This window comes from Colobus angolensis, unplaced genomic scaffold (assembly GCF_000951035.1).
Source record: "Colobus angolensis palliatus isolate OR3802 unplaced genomic scaffold, Cang.pa_1.0 Scaffold143, whole genome shotgun sequence".
NCBI lineage: Eukaryota > Metazoa > Chordata > Mammalia > Primates > Cercopithecidae > Colobus > Colobus angolensis.
The window spans coordinates 3,510,223-3,538,067 of record NW_012114522.1 but is presented as its reverse complement, the minus strand read 5'-3'; the positions used below and the strand labels follow the sequence as shown (position 1 = coordinate 3,538,067).

At 52.2% G+C, this 27,845-nt stretch overlaps 1 protein-coding gene across 3 annotated transcripts in view; it reads right to left on the bottom strand.

Annotated features, from left to right (window-relative positions):
- The window catches only part of PPP2R2C (protein phosphatase 2, regulatory subunit B, gamma), a 251,874-nt gene that overhangs the window by 88,988 nt on the left and 135,041 nt on the right, over positions 1-27,845 (bottom strand). Inside the window, exons 1-2 of one of the 3 annotated variants that reach the window (XM_011935419.1) lie at positions 14,414-14,604; positions 7,316-7,443 (exon numbers count right to left, since the gene is read on the bottom strand). The exons of the other annotated variants lie outside the window; for them this stretch is intronic. Of the exons in view, the coding sequence (XP_011790809.1) occupies positions 7,316-7,355 (40 nt within the window). The 5' untranslated portion in view covers positions 7,356-7,443; positions 14,414-14,604. Of the gene's footprint in view, positions 1-7,315; positions 7,444-14,413; positions 14,605-27,845 lie in introns of those variants that run through there. 3 annotated transcript variants of the gene reach the window in all.

Here is a 27,845-nt window from a genome sequence, read left to right as displayed (position 1 = left end):
CAAATTAACTCCCATCTAGTCCTGGCCAAAGGGATCTAAAGCCCAGCCAGTGTGGACCAGCACCTTCCATGGGGAAGTTGGTCTTTCATAACTCAGTATCATTTTATGCATTTCAAAGCTTAGAAAAATAAAGTTTTTCTAAAACACTGACACCTCACTGCAATGGGTTAAATGGTGCCCCACAAAAGATATGTACACACTCTTGACTGGTGGGGAGGCTCACACCTGTAACCCCAGCACTTTGGGAGGCCAACACGGGTGGATCGCTTGAGCCCAGGAGTTCAAGACCAGGCTGGGCAACATTCTGTCTAACATCTGTTGGATGAAAACCCTGCCTCTACTAAAGAAAAAGGCAGAAAAAAAAAAAAAAGAAAAAATTAGCCAGGTATGGTGGTACACGCCTATAATCTCAGCTACTTGGGAGGCTGAGGCAGGAGAATCCATTGAACCTGGGAGGCAGAGGCTGCAGTGAGCCGAGATCGCGCCACTGCACTCCAGCCAAGGCAACAGGGCAAGACTCTGTCTCAAAAATAAATAAATAAATTAATTAATAAAATAAAACAAAAAACAAAAGATATGTCCACATTCTAATCCCTGGAACTTGTAAATGTGACCTTATTTGGAAAAAGGGTCTTTGAAGATGTAATTAAGGATTTCGAGATGAGATCATCCTGAATTATCTGAGTAGGCCCTAAATGCAGGGACAAGTGGCTTTATAAGAGACACACAGAGGAGAAGACACAGGGGAAAGAGGAGGAGGTGATGTAGAAACCAAAGCAGAAATTAGAGTAATGTGGCTATAAAGCCAAGAGATGCTGGCAGCCTCTAGAGAAGGAAGGATCCACCCCTACAGGCTACAGAGGGAACGTAGTCCTGTGGACACCATGATTTTGGACTTCTGGACTGTAGAACAGGAAGAGTGTAAGTTTCTACTGTTTAAACAACCAAATGTGTGATAATACGTTATGGCAGCCACTGCAATAAACTAACAAGCTCATTAATCAGAGATGAATGTTGATGGCGGGCTACGTGGCCTTAAAAGTGTGAGGCGAGTGGGGGAAGTCAACAATGACCCAGCAAAAACAGGACACGAGAAGTCAGGATGACACTCCAGCAGATTTTAGGAGCATTTATTGCTGGAAACTCAACTGTTTTGGTTTGTTTCGTTTTGTTTTGTTTTTGAGATGGAGTCTCACTTTGCTGCCCAGGCTGGAGTGCAGTGGCACAATCCCAACTCACTGCAACCTCACCTCCCAGGTTCAAGCAATTCTCCTGCCTCAGCCTCCCAAGTAGCTGGGACAACAGGCACCCACCACCACACCAAGTTAATTTTTTTTTTTTTTTTTTAGTAGAGATGGGGTTTCACCATGTTGGTCAGGCTGGTCTCAAACTCCTGACCTCAAGTGATCCACCCACCAAAGTGCTAGGATTACAGATGTGAGCCCCTGAGTCCAGTCAAGAAACCCAACATTTAGAAGTCAAATACCCTTAGATAAATGGACTGGGAAGTTCTTAAACTATTCAAAAGTGGGCAAAATGGATTCAAAAGTATGTACTTCCCCAAGGATACCAAGTAAAGCCATCATTACTGCTGCACCATCCAGTATAGGGATCACCAGTCATGGGTGGCTAATGAGCCCTTGAAATGTGTATAGTCTCAGCTGGGATGATGGTAAGCATAAAACACACCGAATTTTAAAGATTTAATATGAAAAATGAATATAAAATGTCTCAATTACTTTTAGATTGATTACAGTTTATACCATTTTGGATACATAAATTATTACAATTACTTTCACCTGTTTCTTTTTACTTGCATAATGTGGCTATCAGAAGTTTTAAAATTACACATATAGCTTCCGTTACATTTCTATCGCTCAGCACTAACTTAGAGGATGCTGGAAATTATTGGGAATTTAAAAATTAAGTTGTATGTGCTCTTGGGTTGGTTAACAAGAAATCAAAGTGCCAGAAGAGACCCAGACCCCCAAAAGGATGCAAAAACCCCCACAAGGGGCCAAATGTTAGATGAGCTGATACAGACAGTAGAACTGGTTTCTCCTCCTCCGTTTCCCCGGTGCCTAACTTCCCCCAGTACACAAGTTCTTCACTACATGAGCACACCCACATGCTGCCCTCCACTGATTGGATCAAGAGGTAGCCACACCCTCCTACAAGCAGCCAATCACCAGGCCGCCCAGAGAACTGAGCCAATCGTCTTTCTCTCCCAGGATGGGTGAGAACCTGGGCCATGGTGAGCAGTAAGGATTCACTGGGGAGGTAGGATGGTGTAAACTGAGGCCACCCCGGAGCACAGGTAATCCAGAGCAGGCGAGTGGTTTCAGACCTCAGCTGCAGGACAATTACAGCGTGCTTGATTAGTATTTGGATTTCTTGACCCTGGCTCCTGCAAGCCTGCGCGGGGCCTGGGAATCTGAATTTTAAACAAGCCCCTGAGCACTTGAGCCATAGGTGATCTGCGGGCCACCCTGAGAAACTCCAAGGGTGGAGGATGCAGAGGCAGTGGGTAGAGAGAACAGAGCCTGGGGAGTGGACAGGGGACTGGAGCTGGTCAGGAGTGTCACTGTCTTGAGGGCCTCTCAAGGATCCTGTGGCTTTTTTTGGGATTACAAATATTCACCTTTTATTTTAAATAAAATACTTGTTGATTTTTTTAAACATTAAAAGATGCCAAGTGTTGCATTTTATTCACCACCCCAGACAATTAAAACTGTGGAGATGTAGGCAAACAGCTAGAGTGAAAGCACATATAAAAGGACCATACTGGAATTAAAATTTTTAAAATCCGGGAGAAAATAGCAGTGTGTGTTCCCTGTGGCACCCAGCATTGTGCAGCACCCATTGGGTCCATTTTATGACACAAAATACAGAGAACAGGAACTATATGACCAAATAATTGCTATATTGCAGGAAGGTAATCAAGGCATCATTTTATAGTGAACTTTTGTTTTAAAAATAAATACATTTTATGCTTAAAAATATACCATAAAGCAAAGGAGAAAGGCAAAAACGAAACAAGGTCACCTTGGCCTAGGACCTGTGAGAGTGCAGCTGACTCCCAGGCCAGAGAGAAAACAAGACCCATTCAGGATGGTGTCAGTGAATTTCCTGGAAGACAGGCCAGTGATGCCAGGCCCCAGGCCCACCAGCGTGGAACGGAGGGACCAAGAGCCCCACGCCCCAAATAACAGCTCAGCCCACCTTCTGGGGCTGCCCTGAGATGTGCCCAGAGCAGCCAGCCTGTGAGGAAGAGGACTGGAGGAGGCAGACACTGGGGACAGGTCTCACTGCAGGAGAGTAAAGTGCCACCGTCACTGGCCAGAGAGTAGTAAGAGGGAGGCACAGAAGCACCACAGCCGAGACTCCCTGTGATCACAGACCAGAGGCTGCCATCCCCCATATCCCAGCCCTGGGGACACTGAGGTTGGTCGGGGTTCAGGGCTCACCCCAAGTCATGGGTGGAGCTGGGGATAGAGCCAAGAGGAGAACTCAGGTCTCTGGCCCCAGGGAACACACCCTGCTCCCCAAACACACAGTCCTCTTTTATCCTCCAAGCCTCTGCCCAGACTTTCCCCTCTGCCTGGAACACCCTTCCTATCTTTTATCTAACATCTGGTGGATGAAAGTTCCATTTTCGCCTCCAACTGAGGCCTTCCCTGCTTTCAGGGTTCGGGAAAATCTGCTCTCAGCAAGTAGAGTTTAAAGCGAGCCAGTCTGGTGTCACCATCTGCATGACATGTGTCCCTCAGAGGCCTTTACTTAAGCAGAGGGGGCTCCAGTTCCACACCACTCGGCAAGCTGGCTCAGGGCAGACACCCCTGCTCAGAAGCAGGCTCCCAGGTCTCAAGCCCACTCTCTTTAGAGCCCAAAGGTGGGAGCCGTCCCCGCGGCCTCAGCGAGCTGATGAAGCTGAGTGTGAGCTGTGATTACACCAGGCTCGAGTCTGCTGGGGTACTGGGAGCAGGCTGGGCACGCTCATTCACACAGAGCCTAATGAAGCATCCCGTGTTCTACAAACCTCAGCCTGTGATTTAATTAGCCCTCCGTTCCGGGTATGCCCTCGTCACCCATCATGGACAAAGGGGACTCTCGACCCCTGACCGGGGGGTAGCAGCCCTGAGTGAGTAACTGGGGCATGCACTAGAAGCAGCTCCAGCAGTAGCAGAGCAGTGGCCCTGTGCACCTATCAGCTAGTGAGGTCTGGGATTTCAGTTTGGATTTAGGTGGAAAGCAGAGTATCAAAAAGATGGAGATGGGCAGAGAGGCATGCCAAGTGGTAGGTACTGTGTGGGGAAAGGTACAGCAGAAATGTGTGTGGTATGCCACGCTGGCTGGTCTGCAGGTGTGTGAGGGGGTGTGGTTGGATGTGAAGCAACTACGTACACCTGCCTAATATCACAGTGGAGACATGGAGAAGCCCAGCTCTGCCACTTACTACCTCAGTGAGCCTGGCCAGGTCACTCTTTCTCAGAAACATGTGCTCAGCGCCAAAGTCCTTCATGAACATTGATCTCACTAGATCCTCACAACAGCCCTATGGAGTAGGGACTACCATTCCCCCCCGTCTTATTATTTATTTAGAGACAGAGTCTCACTCTGTCACCCAGGATGCAGTGCAGTGGTACGATCTCTGCTCACTGCAGCCTCGACCCTCCCAGGTTCCAGCAATCCTCCCACCTCAGCCCCTCCAAGTAGCTGGGACTACAGGCACATGCCACTATGCCTGGCTAATTTTTGTATTTTTTGTAGAGATGGAGTTTCGCCATGTTCCCCAGGCTGGTCTTGAACTCCTGAGCTCAAGTGACCTACCCACCTCAGCTTCCCAAAGTGCTTGGATTACAGGTGTGAGCCACCAGTACCTGGCCCCTAATCCCATTTTAATGATGAATAAATGGAGGGCCAGAGAGAGTAAGTAATGTGCCCATGGTCACACAGCCAGGAAGTGGTGGGGCCAGGACTCCAGCCCCCACTATCCTCCTCCTCACCACTGCACCTTTCAGCCCCGCTAGGAGGACCCTGCTGCCAGCCTCACAGGGCTGGAGTAAATACTGGTGCTGATGGCGTGACACTCCCAGCCCAGGCTGGCACGCAGCAGGAGCAGCAGGAAGGAGGTGCCTCCTCCCATCATTCCTCCCTAGTAAGCCCCTGCTCCACGCTAATTCCATTTCTCCCTAAACTGCCCATACTCTTGTTGCTGCCTCTTAAGTTCTCTAATTTGTGTCTGTACTCCACCCTGACTTTTCTAATAGCCCCCTATCCCAGTGGCCCTGCCATGTTCCTTGGTTACTTAACATCCCCGGTGCATCATCTAGGAAATGGCAATAATTAACAATTAAATGAGTTAATAATTGGAAAGTGCTTAGAACTGTGATTCCAGAAGACTGTGTCCCACCTGAACATGAGCTCCTCAGAGCTAGTTCCAGGATGTCCAGCTCTGGCCCCCACAGGCCCTGGCCCCAAAAGGATGGATCACACAGGAGCCTGGCAAATCCTCACTGAATGGTCAGCTTATTTAAAAGACACTGGATCAAAAGTCAGTTTTGATGGCATCATAATAGTTTAAAAAGACATTCTCTTAATGACTTCAGAAGGTGATGACTATTTGCCAGTCAAAACCAGGGAAGAGGAAGGTGAAGGGATGGAACAGAGCACTGACTTCTAAACAATGTTCAGGGGCTGTGCAAGAGACTATAATTGTTCACCTTACTGACCCCTCAAAGTAACCCCAGTGGAGGAGATCCTGCCCTCATTTCACCAGTGACAAAAATGAGGCCCTGGAAGGGAAAGCTGCCTGCCTAATATCACAGGGGCTCACCCCTCTGTTTCTATCTCCCCAACACACAGCAGGCACGTAGATGCCAGCTGTGTGCTTGAATAAGAAATGAAGGAATGCCCAAGTCACACAGCTCCTGAAGGGCACAGTTGGGGTTTGAACCCCGATCTGAGTGCTGTTTCAAAATGGCTCCCAACCTAGTGTTTGTGTGCCATGGATGTTACAATGTGTTTTCTCTTATGAATCTGGCAGCACCCTCCTTTGCAGCCCTGCAAAGGAGGCTGCAAAGAAGGCTGATTGAGGATGGTCACAGATGGAATGGCTGCATCCCCTCAAATTCATATGTGGAAACCCTAACCCCAAGATGATGGTGTTAGGAGGTGGGGCCTTTGGGAGGTGATGAGGTCATGAGGGTGGAGCCCCCATGAATGCGATTAGTGCCCTTAGAAGAAGGGCCCATGAGAGCTCTCTTGCCCCTTCCCCCACGTGAGGACACAGCAGGAAGTCGCCACCTGTGAACCAGGAAGAGGGCCTTCAACAGACACTGAACCTGCTGGCACCTTCATCTTGGACTTCCTAGCTGTAGAACTATTAGAAATGTTTCTGTTGTTTATAAACCACCCAGTCTATGGTATCTTTGTTATGGCAGCACCAACAGACTAAGACAGACTCTAACAGTATCATAAGCCTCCACCCATGAAACTTACGCAGTCATTTTCTTATAGATTGCCTGCTATTTCCCCCAAGACTAAACAGAGTGAACATGCACAGTCATGCAAGAACACACTCTCACACTCACATTCACACACATGCCAATGTGCTCGGACATACATGTGCACACACAGTTGTTCGTACACACTAACACACAGTCATGTACTTGCACACACATTGCCATGTGCTTACACCCATGCATGCCCACTTACCTGCATGCACATTCACACGATACACACTGACACACTTCCACACTCATGCATGTGTGCACACACAGCCCATAAGCAGAGGCTGAACTGCCTGTTCCTTCAGATACTCAGGGTCAAAGCTACTCGGGGTCAGAGCCTCCAGAGGTGAGAACCTGCCCAATTTCGTCACTTATGGAGCACACTTAGTGAGCCCAACACAGCCCATCTCAGCCAGTAGTTAAATCTGCCAGGCAGATGCTGGTGGGTGCGCATCCCAGAGGCTGGCGATGTTTGTCCTGGTGCAGTTATCAGAGCAAGACCCGACCCTGCCAGCAGAGAACTTCCTGCCGCCTCTCAGCCTGCACAGCAGCACACACCTGTTCCATTCCTGATGAGGGGAAAGCTCGCATATCCCCTGAGGGCCAGGGATGACCCCCATTTTCATTCTTGGACACCTCAACAATCCTGGTGGTGGCAGCTGGGGTCAGTGAGACTCTGAGAAGTGGAGACTGGCCAGAGGCCACAGCTAGCAGGAGACTGTGCTGGGGCTCCCACTCAGGGCTGGCCAGCTCCACGACGGGGACCCTCCCAACCATCATGATCCCCCACAGTCCCTGCTCACCCATGTCTCTCCTTCCCATCAGCGTCTTTGTTATACTCATCAGAATTAGGCTGCTCCCTGGTGGCTCTGCAGCTGGCCACTGCCATGTTGCCAGTCAATGGCCAAAACCAGATCTATGTGGCCCAAATCTAGAGAATTATGCACAGGACAGTAATACAAGTTTTGCCTGTGTGTGTGTCTGTGCAAGTGTGTGTGTGTGTGTGTGTGTTTGTGTGTGTGTATGTGTACAGGTAAACAAACATTGAAAGAAACAAACTACGGCCTAGTATGCCTTTTTCCTCCTCCTGGCTGGAGCTAGAACCGGCTGGAGCTAGAACTGGCATGAGCTGCTAAGTTCCTCGGAGGCCAGGCAGGCAGTGGATTTATCTGGCAGCACCCTGCATTACTTCCTACACGTACGAAAAGAACCAGTTCCACTGACCGGAGCTAGGCTCGCAAACTCTCTGATCATGGGCACAGTGGGCATTCCGTGGAAACTAACAAAAGAGCTTTCCCATTTGCAGGCAGCTCCAGGGTTCGTCGCTGGGATGAGGGAAGTCAGGCAGAAAGCAGGAGGCTGGCAGGAGGAGCACCAGGCAAGCAGCAGTCTCTTTTAGCCTCAAGGATAGCTTCAGGCCCCAACATCAACTAGTCACTCAGGACAGCACTTTATAGTTTACATAGACAGCCAGTATCTGGATCTCATTTCACCATGTCATCAAGCCCTATGAGATGGGCAGGAGGTTCCTCCTGGTATATGGATGGGGAAACTGAGGCTCAGAGAAGCAAGGGGGAAGGGAGGGGCTCCTAATGCACCCACAAGGCCCTGAGCTGGGTGGAGGGACGAACAGGGGGTGGGAGAGCCTAATGGGAATCAGTAGGCCATCACTCCTTCCTGGCTGTGCAACCTCAGGCCAATTGCCTAACCCCTCTGAGCTTCAGAGACCTCATCTGAAAGCCCGGATGAAAAGCCCTCTGTCCCCGGCCGCCTGTGGATGCTCACCGGTGGATGCTCACCACATGTGCTTAGTTTTCCTGAACAGCCTGCTCCCCTTTCTCCATGAACTCAGGGAGACCTCCCAGTGACCATAGGTACCCAGGGTCCACAGGAGAGCGTCTTGCTCACACGACAGGAAGGGATGGCGTCAGGAACAAGTGCAGATACCTGGGGGCACAGGGCCATGGAATGCCAGGACAGTGGACAAAAGGCCCCGTCCTCCCACAGAGCTGCTGCCTCACAGTGCGTGCGCCTCTTCCACATGCTGGAGGACCTGCCAGGGCCTTCTCTCTTGGAGGTGAATATCAGGGGGGCTTTCAAAAGGATCAAACCGGCCAGCACTGGCGTGTCCACCATTACAGCGTGTCCACCGTTACAGCGTGTCCACCGTTACAGCGCGTCCACCATTACAGCTGGCCTGGGGGCTCAGAGCCCCTCTGAAACTACCAATGGCACATCCCAAGGTCAGACCGCCGGCCGTTTCAACCCATTTGCATTTGGCAGACGTTCAGCCTCTTATTTCAAAGGCAAATTTATGCTTGCTTCACTATTTCTGCTTTTTCAAAGCAATGAAAAAAAAAGCTTTCCCAGCCTGGGGCTCAAGCATGTCTGGATCACCGTGACAGTGACACTTTGAAAACCACCTCCAGGTGCCTCCAGTCAGGGTAAGCAGGCTTTCTCAGAACCCACGCTGATCCAGGCCGAGGGGAACCTCAGCTGTGAGGCGGACACGGTCACTCAGAGGACGGCCCTCACCCACAGCTCATTCCAGACACCGGAGCAGCCACCAGGAAAGGCTTGGCCAAGTCACCGTGCCTCAATCGGCAGCATTCCAGCAGACTTCTGACATTCAAGCCTGAATCCTGCAGAAGCCGGCAGCAGTGAGGGGCTTTGAAGAGCTGTGGTCACCCAGGAAGGGAACTGAAGGTCATCCAGTCCAACCCTCTCTGGTGTCTGAACCCTTCTACAACAGACTTCCAAGTAGTCCTCCAGCCAAGACTAACATACCTCCTACGATGGGGAGCTCACTACCACAGTACACAGCTATTAAGATAGCTGTGATGGTGAAAGCATTCTTCTTCTAAATTTTCCTCCTAGGGGTTTCCCTCAACTGGTCCAATTCTGCCAGCTGGGCCCAAACAGAGCACCCCAGCTCCTTTATCCACAGGATCAGTGACCAGGACCCCAGTACCAATTTTTTATCCCAAGTTCCTAGCAGTCCCTGCTGTCACCCTGGGTCTTTCTATTTGAATTTCTCACCAGCAATTTAAACACAACATGTCTAAGACTAAGCCCGCCATTTTCCAAAAGCAACCTACTCCTCCACCACCTTCGCCCACCAGCCTAACCGGAAAGCGGGAGTCAGCTCAACGCTCCTCCCTCCCTCATCTTCTGTGACAAGGATATGACAATCGGCTACCCGTGTGCCCAGCCCCTGGGGTGGCTTCCTTAGGTGCACACAACCACCCCCACGATGGGCGATTTTCCCCATTTTACAACAGAGAAAACTGAGGTTCAGAAAGGTCACATAAAGTCACACCACCACCGAGAGTAAGAGCCAGGATTCAAACCCAGGTCTGACTCAAAGCCTCTTTCCACCATCCCATGAAAACGCTCAGAGGCGTTTCAGCACAACCTGCGGATGTCCCTCCCAGCTCCTCCTGATCCTCACCTCTGCCCCAGCTCAGCACTCGCCACCAGGGTCTCCAGCACTGCCCACCGCATCCCTCCAAGCGGGAGCTTTCCCAACAGAAAGCAGCTGTGGCCCCCGGGGTGAAGCAGGATTCCTGGCTGCACCCAGTGGCCTGCAGGCTCCTCTTGTCCCTGCCCCCTTCCCCCATCCTCTGCTGCAGCCACCCTGATGCGCTGGCCAGGCATGAGCTGCCAACATGCCCTCTAGCCCGAGACCACAGACGCCAAGCAGCAGCACTGGGCTCTGAGTCCAGATCCTTCCACTTCGGGAACCCTGCAGGAGGGCTGGGACCATCTGGCAGGGCTAGGGGAGGAGGGAGACACTTCTTCCAAGCCTGCTGGGCCCCCTGTGTGTGCCCCAGGGGAAGGCTCCTGGCCTCTCTCCCCACCTCCATTGGATGGAGAGTGGCTGACTCTGGAGTACTGGGGAGGGAGATGGGAAAGAGTCCAGCCCCGCCTCTCCCCTCCTCCTGGGGGAGAACAGCCAGGGGACACTGTACTCTGCTCCACGCTCCCCTGCTCCCTCCACGCCTGCCTGCTGGGGTCCAGCACTGGGGAAGCCCACCGGGCCCCTGCACTTAAGCCAGGTCCTGCAGCACTGGCAGCTGGGCAGTGGCAGTGAGGTTCCGTGTCTCTGTTTGCTGCCCCTTATGCTCCATGGGTCCAGCTCCAGGGCGGGGAGGGGGATGCCATTTACCAGACCCCCTTGCAGACCCCACAGAGCGGCAGGGACTAAGAGAAAAAGGAAGGGTCCGGGTGGTAATGCTGCTTCTGAGAAAACAAGCATAGCCATCACCAGGCCCTGTCTACGGGATTTTCACAGGGACCCACCTCGGGGTTACATGAATTAAGGACGTGACCATTACCCTCGTTCCACTGTCTGCTACCCAGGCCTTGGGAATATTCCAATGAGAAGAACCACCTTTTCTGGGGGTCCTGCCTCCCTCTTCATGACCTAAGTTTGCCCCTGCTGGGTGGTAGCCAGCCCCTGCCCTTCACACTGAGAACAAGCCTCCAGTTCCCAGGATCCCAAAGACAACACCACGGGGCATGTTTCCAGGCCCAGTCTGCCTGGCACACCCATGCCAGGTCCCTCTGGGCGTTGCCCAGGCTTCTGGATAAACATGTTCTCCTGCTGAGGCTTTCAGGCGCCCCCTGGGGACCCCAGTCCATGGCCACAGCCTTGCAGCAGTGAGTCAGAGGTGCCTTCAGTGAGGGCAGGCAGGCTTTCTCAGAACCCACACTGGGCTGGGCGGAGGGGAACCTCGGCTGCATGGGGGCATGGTCGCTCAGAGGACAGCCCTCGTTCACAGCTCATTCCAGACACCCAGAGCAGCCAGCAGGAAAGGCTCAGCGAAGTCACCAAGCCTCAAACGGCAGCATCCCAGCAGATTTCTGTCATTTGACCCAATGATTTGAGATGACGGAGGCTCCCCTTAGCTCTGGCAGATGTGGCCTGACCCTCCACCGCTGGGACAATGCCTGCAGCGGGCAAGGGGCTCTGGAAAGGGAACGAGGTGGTGGAGAGAAGCGGGTTGGGGTCCTCATTCTGCCCCTCACCTTGCCTTGCCGCCTTGGGAAGTCACTTGCTTCTTTGGGCATCTGCTTCCTCATCTGTAAAGCGGGGTGATCACAGCAACCTCCGGACGGTGCTGGGACAGGAAGGATGTGGGCAAGTGGACACGAACTGCTCTGGACGGAGAGTGGTCTTGACAAAAACGTGGGGCTCAACCATTCAGAGCCACCCACCCACAGGGCTGTTGCCCAGGTGCCCCTGGGCGCCTGGCTGCTCATGCTCTGGTCACCCCATCCTCAGGACAGCCCGGACAGGCAGGACTTGCTATCCCCTCCTGGAGAGGAAGCTAAAGCCCAGCAAGGTTAAGACACTCATCAAGGGCCACACAGCTGCTGCTACGCAGCACAGCTGGAATTCAAGTCTGGGTCTAGCTCCAACTCCACGCTCCTGTCACCAACCAGCGTGCTGAAAAATCATTCTCCTCTTCTCTAAACTCATGCATCTCCCAGGTGAAGCTAAGCCCCAGAATTCTGGCTACGCTAGGGTAGGGTGGGGTCAAATCGCCCCTGGGCCTGGGCACCCCCCACATAGGCCGAGCCGCTCCCCCCCCGGCCATCAGTCCCTGGGCTGGGTTCACCTCACTTCAGAGATGACTCAGCCAGAGTCCTGTGCTCCCAAAGGGACAATGGCGTGTCATGGAAGTCACTGCTAGGATGGAGGGAAGCACAGAGGACTTGGGTCTCAGAGGAAGACCTGCCCCCGCCTGCTGGGTGGTCAGACAGTCTTCCAGAAATGTTCCTCATTCTTCAAGCAAATCTCCCCCGAGCTCGGCCTGCCCTGTACTAAGTGTCGTGCCTGGTTCTGGGGAGTAAAGTGTGAAGCAGACAGCAGGCCTGGGCACAGAGACAGGAGGCAGACAGCAGCCCAGTGCTTCCCCCGGGTCCTCCCTCAGGGAAACCATCATTATTCCCACTGACAGGGGAGGAAACTGTGCTGGCTCAGCTTCGTATGCGGTGAGGGCTCCTTAAGGGTAAAATCAATGACATCCAGCCCAAGAGCTAAGAACGTTTTCTGCATTTCCAAAGGGTTGTGAAACAAACAACAAACAAACGACAACAAAACAAAGAAAGAAAAATATGCAACAGATCCCAGCACTTTGGGAGGCTGAGGCGGGCAGATCACCTGAGGTAGGGAGTTCCAGACCAGCCTGGCCAACATGGGGAAACCCCATCTCTACTAAAACCACACACACAAAAATTAGCCGAGTGTGGTGGCATGTGCCTGTAATCCCAGCTACTCGGGAGGCTAAGGCAGGAGAATCGCTTGAACCTGGGAGGTGGCGGTTGCAGTGAGCTGAGATGGTGCCACTGCCACTGCACTCCTAGGCCACAGAGTGAGACTCTGTCTAAAACAAAAAAAGAAAAGAAGAGAAAAATATGCAACAGAGATTTACACAGCCTGCAAAGTCTAAAATATCTACTATCAGGCCCTTCGCAGAAAATCGAACTTGCTCTGAGCCCACACCTCATTGTGCAGAAGAGGAGTATCGGGGACTGAAAGTGAGGGCCTGGGATAGGTCTGTGTATCAGTGTCCTCTGGCTGCTGTAATACATTACTACACACAGACAGCTGGAAAACAATCAAACTTTATTCTCTCCTGGTTCTGGAGGCCAGGAGTGTGACATCACGGCGTGGGCAGGCCTGGCTCGTTCTGGAAGCTCTAAAGGATGAGCCGTTCCCTGACTCCCTCCTGGCTTCTGGTGTGTAGATAAATCACCCCAATCTCTGCCTCTGTCATCACACGGCCTTCTTCTCCCTGTGTCTCTGTGTATCCTCTCCTTAGAAGGACACCAGTCATTGGACTTAAGGCCCACTCTAATCCAATATGACCTCATCTTATAACTAGTGACATACACAAGAACCCTATTTCCAAATAAGGTCACATTCTGAGGTTCCGAGTGGACATTATTCCTGAGAGAGGGACACATTTAAACCCACTACAGTCTGGAATCCCCAATATTTCTGCATCCTCTAGAGAACTATATTCTCAGAGGTTCAGACACTTCTGTGTGTGTGCATATGTGTACATGTCTGTCTCACACACACACATACACACACACACACAACTACTCCACAAGACAGGTGAGCAAGACTTCCCAAGGACAGGCTGTGCAATGACAGGAGGCTGGCACACAGCCATGACAAATGACTTGTTTCTTGCCCAGTCCCACTGCCAATGTCTCCTTCCATCAGAATGTGCCATCAGTGATAAAGGTAGAATAAGATCATTCACCGTACATGAATCAAAAGCATCCCCGACACCTGCCCCATTCTATCAACAGCAGGCAGCCAGGGTCTCACAAGTCCAGGGACTTGGGGCTCCATGTGTGGTCTCTCGTCCCAGGGACAGATGTACTTTTTCTGCAAAGTGTCTGCCACACCCTTTGCATGGCTCCGGAGGCAGCTCCCCGAGCCATGGCCCTGCCTTGGGAGCCCAGAGGCACCCCTTCACCCTTTCTGTATGCTCCCCTCTGGTTCCCACCTGCTTAGGTCTGGAAAGGGAACCACAGTTGGTTAAGCTCTATCTGTGGGGACACAAACTGTCATCCAGGAAATGATGGGTTTGGCCCTCCAACTAACTCAACAACCACCCGCAGAACAAAAATGGAAAAGTTGATGCCCAATAAGAGGACTGGTTAAACATGAGACAATGGAGCCATGGGGTTGGAAACCAGACCTCAACAATGACGGCACAGATAAGTATTTGACATGGAATGACGGCTGGGACATGCCAGGGCCCAGGTCGGTGCTGGCACACATAGGTGCTCACTCAATACTTGTTGGATGTTACTGACGGGATGTGGTAGATGATGTCCCATCAGCTGCTTAGCAAGCCTCCTCCGAGGCCACCCACCAGGCAGGCCTCAGAAGGGCAGTGGCCAAGAGCCTGGGGAACTGGTTCTTCTCGATGTGCCTGAGGAGGGCTTCGTGGAGAAAGAGGTGCTTTATGTGCACCCTCCTTCCTATTTGGGGTGTCCCCTCACTAGGTGTGCTCCACAGAAGTGGAGGGGCCACACCTTTCTCTCTGTTCCCCCCAAAACACATGTAGGTATAAGACCTAGGCTCAGTCTATCACACACCACTTCCTGGTTAGCACATGACCAGTGGGGGCCAATCAGATGCTCCCACCTGGACCCAGGCACCAACGTCACAAAGGGGTCATGGCTGTATATTCAATCATGGTCACACTGGCCGGGCCCTGAAGGCCGCGGGAGTCAGCAGCTGGCCTGACCTGCCAAAGACAAGCCTGTGCTTTCTACTTTTGGGATTCCCAGGCTACCATTTTAAAAAGCTGGTTCTTCCACTCTTGCTGAATCTGCAAGCCCCAGATGGAGTGAGGATTTGTCCTCATTTTTGCAATTCAGAACACCCCAAGTGACACCTAAGTGTTTGATAAGTGTTTGTGGATTACCCGGAAGTACAGCTCTAGATACTCAGTGTCACCCGCTTTGCACCAGGCCCTCTGCTGGCAGCCAAAACGGCGGCCGTGAAAACGAAGCCCACAGACCTGGCTGGAAAGTTCACGGACAGATGGACCATGGGACGATAAACCAGCGAGGTGCCTCCAGACGCGAGGGGGCTGAGAATGAAGAGGAGAGGGCGCGTGGCATAGGACTGCTGAGGGGGGGGCCACCTGCACTGGCACTCAGAGGCCAGCCTCCCTGGGGGGCCGACACCGTTCCTGCCCACCCACTTCACAGTTACCCTAAGCACAGAATGAAACAGGATGTAAAACGGGCTTTGTGAACAGCCCAGGTCTGCATACCTTCAGTAATAGGGTTGTCATCTTACTCTACTCCCGATAACCAAATGCTTTGCATGGCTGAGCAGAATTTCAGTGAAGTCAATTTGGGAAAGAAATCCCATAATGTTTCAAGAAGAGCTACTCCCTGTTGCAAAAACCGAGTCATGCCCCTGAGACGCTGCAGCCGGATGGCACATTGGTGCAACTTTTTTAGAAAAAAAAAAAACCAGAGTCTTGAGTAGTCAAACCTTTGTTTCTTACAAATACTCAACCACTCTTCAGAGGCGCACACCAAAAGGGGGAATTGAGACCCCAGACTTGGGAGGTTGATGAGGCTCCAGAAAATATTGACTTTCTAACCAGCCAATAGCAGGGCACTGAAATGGAGACAAGTGCCTCTGGGCTTGGCTGCCACTTGCTTGAAACCAAGGCAGACGGCATGGCCTGCACCGTCTCTGGAGGAACGCTACTGGATCAGGGTTCAAATATCAGTGCCAACGCCCGCCAACAAGCCCTGTGACCCTGGCAAATGAGTTCACCTCTCTGAGTCTCAGCATCTTCATTTTTTTTATGTGGAGGAAATATTTTGCTGCTAGAGAGAGACTGAAGAATTACATTCGGCAACTATTCATTTCTAGGGCTACCATAACAAAGTGCCCCAGACTGTGCCACTTAAACAAAAGAAATCTATTTCCTCACAGTTCTGGAGCTGGAAGTCCAAGATCAAGTTTTCAGCAGGTTGGTTTCTTCTGAGGCCTCTCTCATGGTTTGCAGGTGGCTGTCTTCTCCTTGAGTCTTCACCCAAGGAAGACACAGTCTTCTTTGTCCTGCTGTGTGTGTCTCTGTCCTGATCTCCTCTTCTTATAAGGACACAGTCATATTGGATCAGGGCCCACCTTAATGACCCAATTTAACCTTAGGTACCTCTGTGAAAGTCCTGTCTCAAAATACAGTCACATTCTGAGATGCTGGGGGTTAGAACTTCAACGTGTGAATTTGGCAGGGGACATAATTCAGTCCATAACAGTAACACAGTAAGACCTCAATATATGTCAGGCCTACGTGACTAGAGTTTTTAAGTAACAACAACTAGCCTTCACAGAGCACCTGCTAAGCGCCAGCAGCATGCTATATACTCTACATGCACCACCCCTAATCCAGGGTACGCCCCAGTGAGAAGGGGTTGTCATCGCATCCCAGGGTCACAGCACTCACGTCTGTCAGGCTGGCTCTCAGTTGGCTGTGCCCTACCTGGAAGGGGCTGCAATACACTCACCCAGGCACTGTTTCATTCCTTCAACAAATATTCACACAGCCCTACTGTGTGTCAGGTCCTGTGCTACCCACTGGGGATACTTTAGGGGTTTTCTTGTTTTTGTTTGTTTGTTTGTTTTGAGATGGAGTCTCACTCTGTTGCCCAGGCTGGAGTGCAGTGGCACAATCTCAGCTCACTGCAACCTCTACCTCCCTGGTCCAAGCAATTCTCCTGCCTCAGCCTCCCAAGTAGCTGGGACTAGGTGCACACCACCACGTCCGACTAATTTTTGTGTTTTTAGTAGAGACGAGGTTTCATCACATTGGCTAGGCTGGTCTAGAACCCCTGACCTCAAGTGATCCATCCACCTCAGCCTCCCAAAGTGCTGGGATTACAGGCATCAGCCACCACACCCAGCCCCCATTGGGGATATTCTGGGAAGTAAGAAACACACATACACCCTGCCCTTAAAGATCTTATAAACCAATGGGGAGGTGAAGCCCAAACAGGTAAACAGATCCAAAAAATAATCTTTAACTGTAATACAGTATTTTGGAGGAAATGAACAAAGGGTTGGAACAGAGAAAATAGGGGAATCTTTTTTTGATAAGCTGAGGAGGACCGGACCTCAGGGTGAGGAGGAGTCAGGGGGAGGGAGCTGGAGGGTAGGAACCAGCTCGGTGTGTTTGAGGAACTGAAAGATCAGGGAGGGAGTGGTATGAGCAGAGGCCAGAAAAGCAGGTCAGGCCAGATCATGCAGTAGGGCCATGGAAACGAGTGCCCTTATGTGTTTTAAGTTAGAATCAAATATTTTGAGAGTGTGTTTTGATTCAGGTGGTTCCCTCCTGCACAGACTGACTTTGTCCATTCACTGCCCTCCTGGCTGTCCTGGGGCCAAGGCACCTCCTCCTGCCCATGCATTCTGCCAGGGTTCCCAGCTGGAGGAAGGGCCAGGGCAGAAGCTGCTGAGGATGTGGCTTAAGGCCAGGAGGCTCTTCCTCACAGGGAAAGCCAGATTAGGAGAAAGGGGCTGCCCAGGGAGGGGAAAACCTCAGCCCCTGGAGCTCCAGCTCTGGAGAGGAAGTCACAGCAACAGGTTGCCAGGCTCCTAAGCACTCTAAAGCCATGTGCTTTCAGGGCCACTGTCCCGTCATCACCCTCATCAAAAGATGAAATGGAGACCCCACTGGGGAGCCCTGGAAAACCACCTGCCATCCTGCGTGAGCTGACGGTTCCTCCAGATGAAAACAGAGTGGCCTTTAAATCTTATAGCTGGTGCTAAGTCAGCAGTTATGACCTGGGACCCCTCTGCAGAGAGAGGACCCTTTGTGATCCTCCATTCAAGCCACGGGACACTGCTGACCCATGTCGGGACACTGAGGGGTGACCATAGCATGACTGACCTGAGCCTGCCCTAAAGGGATTGCAGAGCTGGGGAAACCTGTGGATACACAGGGAGGCCATAGAGCCAGACCTCGCCAGGCAGTGTGGACGACATTGACGCGGGAGACCAGCACATGTCTCCTCCAGAGGGGGCTCTGGTGTGGCTGCTGAACAGCTGCTGGGGTTTGACACAGTGAGGGGAAGGGCATTAAGGCAGAGGGACCGTGTGTGCAAGGGTTCAGGGATGGGGTCGTGTGGGAGATGCAGGGGTGGGGGCAGATCACCCTTCCCAGATCCCTCAGCCCCCACGAGACCTGGGACACGTCACTTCACTGCTCAGAGTCTATTTCTTGGAGGTGAGAGTGAACCAAGGCTAAGACCGTAAAGCCAGAGTTTCTGGGTTCAAATCCTGATGCTGCCGCTGTCCAGCTGCGTGGCCACAGGAGAGCAGGCAGCCTCTTTAGGACTCACTTTCCTACTCTGTAAAATGGGGACACAAGATTCTCTACTTTTAGGCCATCATGAAGAATGCCTGAGTGGTGTGGGCAGAGAGCTTAGCATGTGCCTGGCAGCCAGAGGGGTCTTTACAGAGCGCTTACTCCTATTCCTATGCATAGAGGGTTGCCGTGAGGATGACAGGAAGTGGCAGTGCTGGGGCATGAGAGTCAGGGGGCCTTCTCGGTGGTGTCCCTACAACAACCAGCATAGCTCCCTGTCCCCCCAGCCTATAATTCCCTGTCCACCTGTCAGCCCCTCCCACAAGGCTGTGCACGCCCAGGGGCAGGCACTCGGACACGTCCAGTGTGAGCATCATTAAGAGTCCAACTGCTAGCCAAGCCCAGCTGTGCACCTTGCCTGCTGTGTGTTCTGGGTACCCGCACAGCCTCTCTGATCCAAATCACCTCACTGTAGAGTCCACACCTGAAGTGCAAGAACATGGCAACCCCTCCTCATGAGTCATGTGAGGATCCAGGGACATCCAGTGCTCCTGGAAGCCCGGGGGTGTCCCCACCAGCACGAGCTCAGAATCAGCCCGAGAGTGCAGCTCAGAGGCTGCATGTTCCCCTCAGCCTCCCCCATGACGTGTGAACCTGAGGCTTTTGGTTTATGAGCACACTTGAAACCCACTGCCTTTTTGCACAGGCTGCCTGGGCAGTTGCAATTCCCCCTTCATCACGTGCAGGAACCCACAAAAATGCAGGCCCCTGCTGTCCCCATCACCGAAGGGCAGCCAGGGCACTTTGGAATCCTCCCAGGTGCTAGAAGACAGGGAGAACCTGTTCAGGCAAATCGGTGTTCATACAGCAGGGCCCAGAATCAACGCTTGGCCATGTGTGTGTGTGTGTGTTTGTGTGTGTGTGTGTGTGTATGTGAGTGTGTGTGGTGTGTGTGTGGTGTATGTATTGTGTGGTATGTGTGTGTGAATACATGTGCATGCACACGTGCGTGCATGTGCATATGTGTTGCGGGGAGAGGCACTCTATGGCTCCAGGTCCATCAGTACCGGGCCGGGGCAGGGGTGGAATGAGCCTTTTCCTGGGGACAGCCTGCTTTCCTCACGGCTCTGATCCCCCATCTAATCCAAGGAGCAGGTAGGCTGCCTGGCATTGCTATGGCACCTGCAAGGCGGCGGCTAACAGCCTTCCTTCCCAGCAGGCTCTGCCCTGGGACCAACTCAGTCCCTCTGCCCAGTCTTGGGGTGTCAGGAAGTGGCTACTTGGATGAGACAGCAGCCACAGCCTGCCGCCCTCCTCATCCATACTCATCACCCTAGCCAACTGGGCAGTGAGAGGGAGGCGGGCGGAGATGGCCTTGCAATCCAGCTCCCTTCCATGGTCAGCTGCTGAAAATCCCAGTGGTGGGGATTCTTCTGTTGCTGCCTGTGTTTGCTCCACAAGCACTTCCTGCAGCCTACTGTGTGCTGGCTCCAGGGTAAGACTAGGGATGCAAGAAACCTGCCCTCCTGTGTTCCTGGCTTCAGGACAGAACAGACTGACCAGGAGGGACAGAACCCCAGACTGGGTGTAGCCAGTCCTTCGGTGGAGGGAAGTGTGTAATCACTGGAGACATTTACACCTGCATGGCAATTGTGGTCCTTGTATTTCAGACACAAGCATCATCTCCTGAAGCTACAGTATGCCCACTTTATTCCGCACCCCCTGCAGTGTTCAGAAACACACTCAGTGTCAGGATCAGAGGGCGGTAGAGTAGACTCGGGAGCAGCAGAGCTGGGACAGCAGCCTGGGAAACATGGGCTGGACGGGGCCTTGGAGAAACCAAGTTCAGCTGCCTCCGCCCACTCCAGACACCAAGCCCTGAGCCACAGGGGCAGGTGGGGCTCTGCAGGCCCAACAGCTTGGGCCACGCCCAACACTGGCTCAAGCAAGTCTTGCTCCCCAAGTTTTGCACACAGAGCTCAAGGAGGCAGCTGTCCCACTGGAGAGTCCTTGAGCACCAAAATGAGGAGGAGCCAATTCCAAAAGCTAAGCTAATTTTGAAAATTTCTTCCATTGGCCTGAGACTGAGGTGGAAGCACGTACCATGGAGGACGCATCCAAGGGGGGTGCTGGTGAACCCCAAGAAGAGAATATCTGACCTGGCAATGCCATGTGCCCATGTGTACCAAGCGGGCAAGGGTGACACTCGAGGTCCTCCTGGTCACTGCTCCACACCCACTGGGCTGGGAAGCCAGGATGAGCTGGGGACCCCACTGTATGTCCAGTGCCTAGAACGGTGTCTGGCACACAGTAGGTACTCAATGTTTGTTGGATGAATAAAAGAACTAAGCTGGAGAATGAGGGACAGTTTAACGTTCAGCATCTCAATGCTCAAATGAGGACCTGGGAAATCCTGGCAGGACAATGCCTTCCAGCTAACTCAACCACCACCTCCTTAGTCCTGCCATTTGCCACGAGGCCAGAGGCTCCCACGTGGGGGCCCTTCCCAGGAGGACACTGCCACTAACATCCCAGTCCTGCCATTTGCCACGAGGCCAGAGGCTCCCACGTGGGGGCCCTTCCCAGGAGGACACTGCCACTAACATCCCACTCTCAGCTCCCATTTCACACCCTGGGCTCCAGCAAGGCCAAAGGATGGGCAGGCTCCTCATTGGGCCTCTGGGCTTCACATAGGCTGGCCCTGCCAGGAATGAGCCCTACCCCATCTTCCTGGCCAAGCCTTCTTCTTGCCCTCCTCAGTGGCTCCTTCCCCTGGGAGCCTTTTCCAGACACCTCATTTTCGGCCATGCTTGCCCCTAGGCCAGGACTCATCAATATGCTCAGTGATGGATCTGTTTACACATCTAACAGACAGAGCCCCTGGAGGGCGGGAGAGGCCTTGGCTTTAGGAAGTTTTAGCAGCAGTGTCTGAACCCCCAGTCTGAGAGGCTGAAACCAGAGGGACATTCTCTAACACACATGAGGTCTAGAGGTGGATGGCTGTGGGTATCAGGTCTGCACAGCTGCCTGGCACAGGCAGGACTCTGGGAAAGAGGCTCTCCCTCCTGGATAACTTGCCATCTCAGTTGATCTGTTATCTCTGTTTGCCAATGAGGGAACGAGCTAGATAGCAGAACAGCTGGGGTGCCAGGATTTGAAAGAACACACTGTGCCCACACCTGTGCCTCTGAGGAGGGCCACCCAGCACTGTAGGAGGAGCACCCCCAAGAGTCGCACGTCACAATCCATACCTTCCTCTTTACGCATGTCCTGCAAGTTCATCCTATTGCTTTGCACAAAGTTTTAAGATCAAGACTGTTTGGTGGGTATCCAAAAAGAAGGCCAGAAAGGTGTCAGGAGAGGAGGGTCTCATGCCCTCCATTTGCCTCCAGGTTCCCATCAACATGGCTGTGTTTGGATCCTCTAAACCCGGCCTGGATGGACAGTGCTTAGAGCAACTCCACAAGACCTGCTCATCACAAGAAGCCAAGGCAGGGCAGGCCTGAAGTTTCCACGGTCCAGCCAAGTTGATGGAAGCTGATTTCTAGTGACTCTGTCCTGGCCCACCAGCCTTTAGGCCTGGATAACAGCACAGTCTGGAAGCTCAGACGGTTCTTTTTAGAAGAGCAGGAGACAAGGAAGAGACCAATTGCACAGAGTCACCTGTGACTCTACTATCAGGGGCCAGGGCCTCCTCCAATTTTGTGGTTCAGAAATCCCATCATATCAGGGCAGCAGAAGTTTCACGGGCCTGGAGGGTTGACTCGTTTGGGGCACACTCAAGAGGGCCTGATGAATAAGCCAGACATCACTGACACTGCAAATGCCAACAGTGATATTGGGATACCGTCCCCCAGGGGCTGGACCCCTTGCTGAGTGTCTCAGTCTCCAAAAACAGCCATGCAAATTGGGCAGTATCTGGCTGCATTTGACAGAGACAGAAACAGAACCCTGAGAGGAAAAGGCAAGCAGCTTGAAGTCACACTCAGGAAGTGGCAGAGTGGGTTTTGAACCCGGGTCTGCCTTACTCCTGGTCCTGCACGGTCTTTCGCTAAAGGTGATTTAACCTTGTGCCACAAACTTTCCTCTAGACCAAGGGCCAGCAAATTCTTTCTGCAAAGGGCCAGATAGCCAATATTTTAGGCTTCGTGGAACGTATGTCCTCTTGGGCAACTCTGCAACTCTGCCATTGTCGTACAAAGGCATCCACAGACAATGGGTAGATACATGGGCATGACTGTGTTCCAATCAAACTTTATTTACAAAGACAGGCAGTGGGCCACGTTTTGCCCATGGGCTGTAGCTGCATGGTACCCCTGCAGTGTACCATGTGACAGAGAAGAAGCAGCCTTAATTCCTGACCGTGACGCTGCCTTTTCTAACTTCAACACCACACTTGCGGTTTCATTTCTAGGCTTATTTTTCACATGTCCTTAAAAAGTAAATGTATGGTTCTAATCAGATAATCAATAATCAACTAACAGTGGCTCTCAGGCCCTCGCACCTGGTAGGAAGACAGTAACGAAGACCAAAACCTTCATTCACTTGTGTTCTTTAAGATGTTGAAAAATAAAAACCATTAAAGAAATCAAAACATGGTAAAGGAAACCCAAAACAGGTAGCCGGGTATCCCAGTGAGTGTCAACAGTATGGATTGAGAATGACCTCAGAGAGGCGGTGGTGACAAACAGCACGAGACCCCCGCAGTCTCGCCTGCTGCTAGGTTAAGCAACATCTACCGCGCTGCTCCCTGGCACTTCTTGTTGTCTGTCATAAGAAAGCTCCGACAGGGATGAAAAGCCAAATTTATGACCCGTCTCACAGTGTTTCAGCAGCTCCTTGAAGCTTTATTGTGTGCTAACACCATGGTCATCAATTCTTGTTCCAAAGTAGTTTGCTGGCAGAGGAGAAACAAATGCCCAGTCACAGCCACGAAGAAAGGATGTGAGAGTGCAGGCCAGCCCCCGAGAAGGCACGTGTGGAATGGGGGCCAGCTGGATGCCCACAGCATCCGACAGAGTCTGGGAAGGAGGCCTATTGGAAGACGACCTGCTTTTACTGAACAGGAGGCCCAGAGAGGTCACATACCTTGCCCGAGGTCACACAGAGCATCAGCAGAGTCTACGCCCAACTGAATGCTCCAGTTTTATAATCTTAAGACACCACCTGAAGCCTCACTAGTCCCCACCTCATATGTGGGCCATGATCAATCTTGGGGCTTTGAATTCCCATTTAAGAAGTCGACACATGGGCCGGGCATGGTGGCTCAAGCCTGTAACCCCAGCACTTTGGGAGGCCGAGACGGGCGGATCACAAGGTCAGGAGATCAAGACCATCCTGGCTAACACAGTGAAACCCCGTCTCTACTAAAAAATACAAAAAAACTAGCCGGGCGAGGTGGCGGGCGCCTGTAGTCCCAGCAACTCAGGAGGCTGAGGCAGGAGAATGGCGTGAACCCGGGAGGCGGAGCTTGCAGTGAGCTGAGATCTGACCACTGCACTCCAGCCTGGGTGACAGAGCGAGACTCTGTCTCAAAAAAATAAAAGAAGTGGACACATGAATCCATTGCCTCTTCCGTAAGAATCAGCCACATTTTCCCCAGCACCAAGATCACTGAAAGCAGCCAGGACTATGTCCTTGATGGGATGGTGCTCACACCTGCACCTGCACCGTCCTGTCCGATCCCCACGAAACCCTAGGTATGAGCATCATGATTTTCCAGGAGGAAGCTGAGGCCCAGAGAGGCAAAGCAAGTTGCCTGAAGCCACACAGCCTGCACCAGACATCCAGCTCCAGCGTCCATGTCTTCTCTGATCCACCTGACTAGCTGGTATCAGCAAGAAGCCAAAGGGGACCGAGAGGTCCAGGAAGAGAGAAATGCCTTCCCTATGTGACTCCCCAACTCCAGAGTGCTGGGAGAACTGGTTTTCAGAGTCTCCGTGAAGGAAGCCTCAGATCCTCAGAGGAGAGCGCACGCCTCCTCAGTGCACGAGGGGGAACATGTTGACATGTTCATTTAGCAGAATCAGGCCAACTTTCTAATCCGATCCACGCCTCCCTTTCAATAGCTTTGCAGATCCGGCCAGGCATGGTGGCTCACGCCTGTAGTCCTAGCACTTTGGGAGGCCAAGGCGGGTGGATCACCCGAGGTCAGGAGTTCCAGACCAGCCTGGCCAACATGGTGAAATCCCGCCTCTACTAAAAACAACAAAAATTAGCCAGGCATGGTGATAGGCACCTGTAATCCCAGCTTTCGAGGCTGAGGTAGGAGAATCACTTGAACCCAGGAGGCAGAGGTTGCAGTGAGCCAAGATCGCACCACTGCACTCCAGCCTGGACAACAGAGCAAGACTCTGTCTCAAAAAAAAAAAAAAAAGAAAGCTAAATAGTAAAAACTTTGCAGATCCCTGATCCTGTTTATTGGAGGATGTTTATCAGTGGCTTCCACAGCCCTGGGACACTGCCATCTGCCCCTTCCGGGAGCCCACTTTTGGGGTTGGGGTTACTGGGGAGATTCTGGGTGACGGAGATGGTTCCTCTTGCATCCGCTTGCAAGTCCAAGGACAGTATAACTGAGCAAGGGGAGGAGCCGCCTGCGGAGGGGAAGGTGTGAAAGCCACCAGAGTGTGCAGCTCCGTGTTTCCCTGCACCTGGAGGGAGGGAGGCTCTGGAAGGCAGCCCCTGCCAGCTTCCGTGGTGTAAATACCCCTGCCCTGGCCAATTTCAAACTACCAGCAAGATGTCCGCTGGCTTCTCCAAACTGAAAATTAAGCAATCAACCTCACAAGCTAGTATGAAGGGCTCCAGAACACCAGGGAGGGGCCCTGCTCCCAGGACAGAATCAGAGGCAGGCCCCAGGCTTCCAGGACCCTCCTTGGAGAAAGCTGCTCAGGCTGAGACTGTGGTCCCCAGAACTCTGGAGAGCCCAGAGGTCAGGCTGGCAGTCACCCTGGTTACTTTGTGACCCATCCCCAGCCACGTCTGTGTCCCTAAGGGGCTGAGTCCAAAGCCGTGGAGGGGACATGGTTTCGGTCCCCTCCTTCCCTGACTCCTCTGTGCTTGAGCCCCTCCTACTCGTCCCTGGAACTCCCCTGGGCACACTTCCTTGATAAACCATTTATACTCTAGTCCACACCTCGGGGCCTGCCTCTGGGGAGCCTGGACAAGAGAACCTGGACCTCTAAGACCCCAACCCTGCCTCTGATACCCTTCCCAGCGGTGTGGCCTCAGGGGGTGGAGGATGGGCCATGGACTTAGTCATTTGGGACTGCTCCCACAGAATACTACAGACTCGGGGGGGCCTATAACAACAGCCATTTACATCCCACAGTTCTAGAGGCTGGGAAGTCCAAGATCGAGGTGTGGAAGCTTCGGTGTCTGGGGAGGGCTTCTTCGTAGTTCATAGATGGCCATCCTCTCACCGTGGGGCCCCTTTATAAAGGCACGAATCCCATTGACGAGGGCTCAACTTTCATGACTGACCACCTCCCAAAGGCCCCACCTCCTAACACATCACCTTAAGGCTTAATTTCAATCTATGAATTTGGGAGAACCCAGACCTTCAGACAACAGCGGTAGGCTTTGATGACCACCTCTCTGGCTACTCAGTCCCTTTGCCATCCCCATGGCTATGGTCTTTGCCCAGTAAATGGCTTCTGCCTCCTATCTGTCCCCACCTTCCCTTGCCTCTCCTGAGCCATGTTCACCCACTACCCAAGTGGCCGTTCCAAGAGACAAGTCAGAGGAGGCCACAGCTCTGCCTTCCAGGACTCACAGTGGACTGAAGGCCCCTCACTGATTCAGCAGACACCTCTGAGCCCCAGGGATGAAACAAGTGCTGTGCCCCACATCCTCAGTAAGTGTCCAAGGACTGTCAGGACCCAGTGCCTACTGCCGCGTTTCCCCGCCTCCCCTCTACTCCTTCAACGACCTGGAATTCCCTGAACACACACCAGCTCCACTGTCATCACCCAAATCCCAGGAGCTGGGCCCAGGATTTCAGGAGACAGGATGGTTTGGGCTGTACAGTAATATAGTGCCCAGGTCACCCCCGAGGGCTTCTGGGACAACATGCAAACGCATTTCTATTTCCGTACATAACATATGAAACTTCACGCTACAGGGATAGATAAAGGCTATCAATGGTTTCACATCAATTTAGGTTGGGTTTCACTGCCAAATAAGTTAAGAAAAAATCTTTAGGCTTTCAGAGCCTCTTGGATTTTAGAATACCGTTGACCCTTGCACAACACGAGCTGAGCTGTGAGGTTCACTTATACATGATATTCTTTCACCTCTGCCGCCCTGAGACAGCAAGACCAACCCCTCCTCTTCCTCCTCCTCAGCCTACTCAACATGAAGACAACGAGGATAAAGATGATAGTGATCCCCTTCCACTTAATGAACAGAAAATATATTTCCTCTTCCTTATGATTTTCTTAATGATGTTTTCTTTCCTCTAGCTTAATGTATTAGAATACAGTATATAATACATATCACATACAAAATGTGTGTTTATCAACTGTTCATGTTTTTGGAAGTCCAGTCAAGAGGAGGCTACTAGTTAAGTTTTTGGGGAGTCAAAAGTTATATGTGGGTTTTCACTGTGCAGGGGGTTGGCTCCCCCAACCCCGTGTTGTTCGAAGGTCAGCTCTGTTGCTGCATGGCTCTTTGTGCACAGCTGAAGGCTTCCCAGCTATTTACCTAGAAGGGGAACAGAGGGGCTGCAGGCCTTGGAATAGCTGGATATTGGCAAATGACTTTGCAAATGGTTTGCTCTCATATCCATTTCCAGTGGTGACGTGAGTTTCCATTTCTCCAGCCCCGCCCTACACTGGGTATCGTGAGACGTCAAGAGTTTTGCAGATCTAAGCAGTGCTGCCTGAAACGGTGCCAAGTTTTCCCATCATTCTGTAAGACCCAGCAGCATCACTTCCCCTGGGCAGGTTCCCTGAAGTCCCAGGCTAAGGCCCCCTCCCTGTGCCCTTTATTGCCTGGTTGTGGCTGTTTTGTGGCCAAGTCATCTTCCCCCATTGGGCCAAGAAGCATACGGGCTCCAATTCCAGACCCTGGGTTCAACTATACACGCCGTCATTATAATAGCTAATTTGACTGTATTTATTTTGTGCCAGGTTCTGTCCTCATTCTTTCCCTTGAATTGACTCAGTTCATCCTCAACAACTTATGAAATAGGCGCCATTGTTACATCCATCTGACACCTCTGAGACCCACAGAGGAAAAGTAACTTGTCCAAGGTCACACAGCGAGTAGACAGCCCAGTCAGGGTTTGAACTCGAACAGCTGACTCTAGAGCTTATGGTCATAACCCAAGCTGTGCAACCTTTGGTTAAGAAATAAGTATAAAATGCAAAGGGCACAAAAAAGCTAACAGTGAAAATAAGTCTCCCTTAGGCCCTTCTCCCACTCACTCAGCTCTCCTGTCTAGGGGCAACCACTCTGAGCAGTT